At 55.4% G+C, this 3,310-nt stretch overlaps 1 protein-coding gene across 1 annotated transcript; it reads right to left on the minus strand.

Annotated features, from left to right (window-relative positions):
• Positions 1-69: 69 nt before the first annotated feature.
• Positions 70-3,084, minus strand: LOC113962533 (zinc finger protein 638-like; the record flags this gene model as incomplete). Its single annotated transcript, XM_027673293.1, has 4 exons — positions 2,989-3,084; positions 1,632-1,949; positions 571-911; positions 70-225 (listed from the first exon to the last, which is right to left on the minus strand). Coding segments are annotated over exons 2-4 (813 nt in total), but the record flags the coding sequence as incomplete, so codon positions are not given.
• Positions 3,085-3,310: the final 226 nt, after the last annotated feature.

Raw genomic sequence — 3,310 nt, forward strand, 5'->3', positions numbered from 1 at the left:
TGAGGTTCCCATTGTCCCTGGTTTTCCCTGTTGCCCTGAGGTTCCCCGTGTCCCTGGCTCATTCCCTGCCCCGCTCACCTCGTTCCTGGAGCGCAGCACGATGAGGTCGCTGACTTTGCCGAAGGGCTGCACCAGTTTTTTGATGTCCTGATCCGAAAAGCCGTCGTCGGGCAGGTCTGAGATCTGCAGGACGGTCCCACAGCTCAGCAGGTCCTCCCTCAGCAGCTACACACGGGACATGGAAGGAAAACAAACACTTCCCAAGTCAGGGATTTTGCCACAGTCTTGTTCTGCCTCAATCACTATCCCTGGGAGTGTCCAAGGCCAGGTTGGACGGGGCTTGGAGCAGCCTGGGATAGCGGGAGGTGTCCCTACACGTGGCAGGGGGTAGGACTGGATGGGCTTTAAGGTCTCTCCCAACCCAACCCATTCCATGATTCCATGGTCCCCACCCTTCCCTGCAGCCAGCAGACCTCAGTGTCACATGGAATGGGTCACCCTGCCAGTGACCCCCTGAAGGGAAACACCAACCAAGTCCTCAAAAAGCAGAGAGAACCCGCAGGAACTCACCCTGTTGTAAGAAGCAGACTGAGGTTTGCTGCTCCCTGCGGATTCATCTTCCTCCTCCTCTTCCCCCTCCTTGTTTTGGGCTGATTCCTCCGTTTTGGGCGAGGCAGAACTCGGCCCAGGCACAGCAGACCCATCCTTCTTGGGAGCCTTTGCAGCAGCACTTGTCTTCAGTGGCTTCTTCACACTCCCAGACACCTTCCCCGGGAGTCCATGAGAGGATGAGGATCTTCCCGATCCCAAGGATCCCTGCACAGCTGCCTGAAGTGATTTATGTTTCTTGAACTCTGCCAGGAACTCGGGCCCCAGGGTTTTCATGACGGCCTCGAGTGCTGCCTTTCTGTCTGTGAGGGAGGGGAAACCAGGGGGGTTGGATTTACCCTCAAATACAATTTACAGATATTTCTGTTCTTTCCTACAGTTTCAGCTTCACCACTCGCTCCTGAGCCAACCCTGAGACTGCCTGAGCTTAGAGAGCCTTCACAGTAAATGTTAATAAACCTCAGGATGTGACACTCCAAAACAACATCTGCAAAAATCCCAAGGGCTGGACAAAAGAAAATGCAAAATATCATTTAATTTTCTACGTCAGGGAATGGAAAAGAGGGATTTTTGAAGCCTCTGCTCCTCTCTCACACTGAGGCCCAGCAGTACTTACTATCTTGGGTGCCTTCTGCTAAATTCTGCCTCCTTCTCTTGCTCTCTGTTGGTTTTAATTATTCTTTAACGAGCTGCTACAACAATAATTTCCTGTCTGCTGGCTTTCTGTGGAGAATTCACAGTTTGGTTATTCGTTGCTTCTCCCCCTCCTCCATTTCCACGGTTTGTATTTTCACCCTCGATAAAGGGTGGGGACACCTTGGAATCTGCCTGTCCCTTCGCAACTCCCCACCTGGACCTCTATCCCACAGAACCTCTGGAAGCTCTGGGAGCACATGAAGCAGGCAGCCCAGATTGGGATTTCCCAGGGAAAGCTCTGGAAAGCAGCCGGGCGTTCCCGAGACGCCAGGAGATCCCGAAACGCCAGGAGATCCCGCTCTGGCAGCGCATCCCCCCGTCCGTACCTTCGGAGCGGCTGGAGCGGCGCGAGGAGCGCTCGGAGCTGGAGGAGCGGTGGGAGCGGGAGCCGGAGCTGGAGCTGGGCCTCAGGGAGCTCCGGGAGCGCTGGGGGGAGCGGGATCGGTGCCGGGGGCTGGGTCGCCGCGGGTACCGGGGGGGGCTGCGGCTGCGGGGCCGTCGGAAGCGCGGGGGGCTCCGGGAGCGGGAGCGGAAGCGGCGCAGGGGGTACCCGGAGCCCCCCCGGCCGGTAACGGCGCCGGCTGGGGCTGGAGGAGCTGGAGCGGTGCTTCGGGGTCTGGTTCTCCTTCCTGTCCCCGGCATTCCTGTGGGAATGAGGGAACACCGAGAGATTGGGAGAGGAGGGGAAGAGGAGTTCACTGGGAGAGCTGGGGGGTTCCCCTGGAGGAGAGAAGGATCCAGGGAGAGCTGAGAGCCCCTTGCAGGGCCTGAAGGGGCTCCAGGAGAGCTGGAGAGGGACTGGGGACAAGGCAGGGAGGGACAGCACACAGGGAATGGCTTCAAACTGGAAAAGTGAAGATTTAAATAGGATATTGGGAAGGAATTCCTGCTGTGAGGGTGGTGAGGCCCTGGCACAGGTTGGGCAGAGAAGCTGTGGCTGCCCCTGGATCCCTGGAAGTGTCCAAGGCCAGGCAGGAGCCACCTGGGCTGGTGGAAGGAGTCCCTGCCCATGGCAGGGGGTGGCACTGGATGGGCTTTAAGGCCCCTTTCAACCCAAACCATTCCATGATTCTGTGATTATTCTCCTCATGGAAGTTTCAGAAGTTTATTTGCTTTTTTTCTCCTGGTTTGTAACAGAGAGAAAAGCAAAGCAGCCTGGCCTGCACATCCAGCTTTGGAACTCAGCTTCCCAGTAAGGATGTCCAACTAATTAATGCAAAATCTCAGGAAAATCCAAGGACAATTCCAGCGCTATCCCCCCTATTTGTATACGAGGCAAAACACGTTCAAATGCTGAAGCAGTAAAACAACCCAACTCTGCTGAGCTTCAAAGGGAATTAATGCACAGGGTGTGTTTTTAAAAAGAATTCATCACAGACAGTAAAGGCCAGAGATGGGAATTCGTGAATTCTAGGTTTTTTTCAGCCTGTGATGATGTCATTCCCCAAGGGATCTCCACAGGCCAGGCTGCAAACGGGATTAACTGGACCAAGACTAGTGGAATTTCCTAGTGGAATGAGATGGGCTTTATGGTCCCTCCATCAAACTTAGGAGAAACCCCCCAAAACCACCCCCCTAATTCTATACCAGAACTACGACCCCATGAGAGAGGCTGCAGGGGGCAAACCAGGGAAAAGAGCTGCCTTAAATAACTGGGAGAACTGGGAAAGCACAGGCAGTTACCTGCTGGAGGAGTGAGCCTCGGGGTTCCATTCCGGGTACCTGCCAGGGGGAACACAAGTGTCAATGCAACAGCCAAATTTCCCACCTGCAGCACAAACCCCATTTTTTTACCCTAAAAACAGGCTGCCCCAGCCCTGGGATTGTGCCAGCTTGGAGCCCTGGGCTGGGGGAAGGTGTCCCTGCCCATGGCACTGGGTGGGATTTATTGTCCCTCCCCTCCCAAGCCATTCCCAGTGGATCCCAAGTAGATCCCTTACTGCTGCTGGGATTTACTGTCCCTCCCTTCCCAAGCCATTCCCAGTGGATCCCAAGCAGATCCCTT

The sequence above is a fragment of the Neopelma chrysocephalum genome, unplaced genomic scaffold, assembly GCF_003984885.1.
Source record: "Neopelma chrysocephalum unplaced genomic scaffold, ASM398488v2 Primary Assembly neopelma1_182465, whole genome shotgun sequence".
NCBI classification, from domain to species: domain Eukaryota; kingdom Metazoa; phylum Chordata; class Aves; order Passeriformes; family Pipridae; genus Neopelma; species Neopelma chrysocephalum.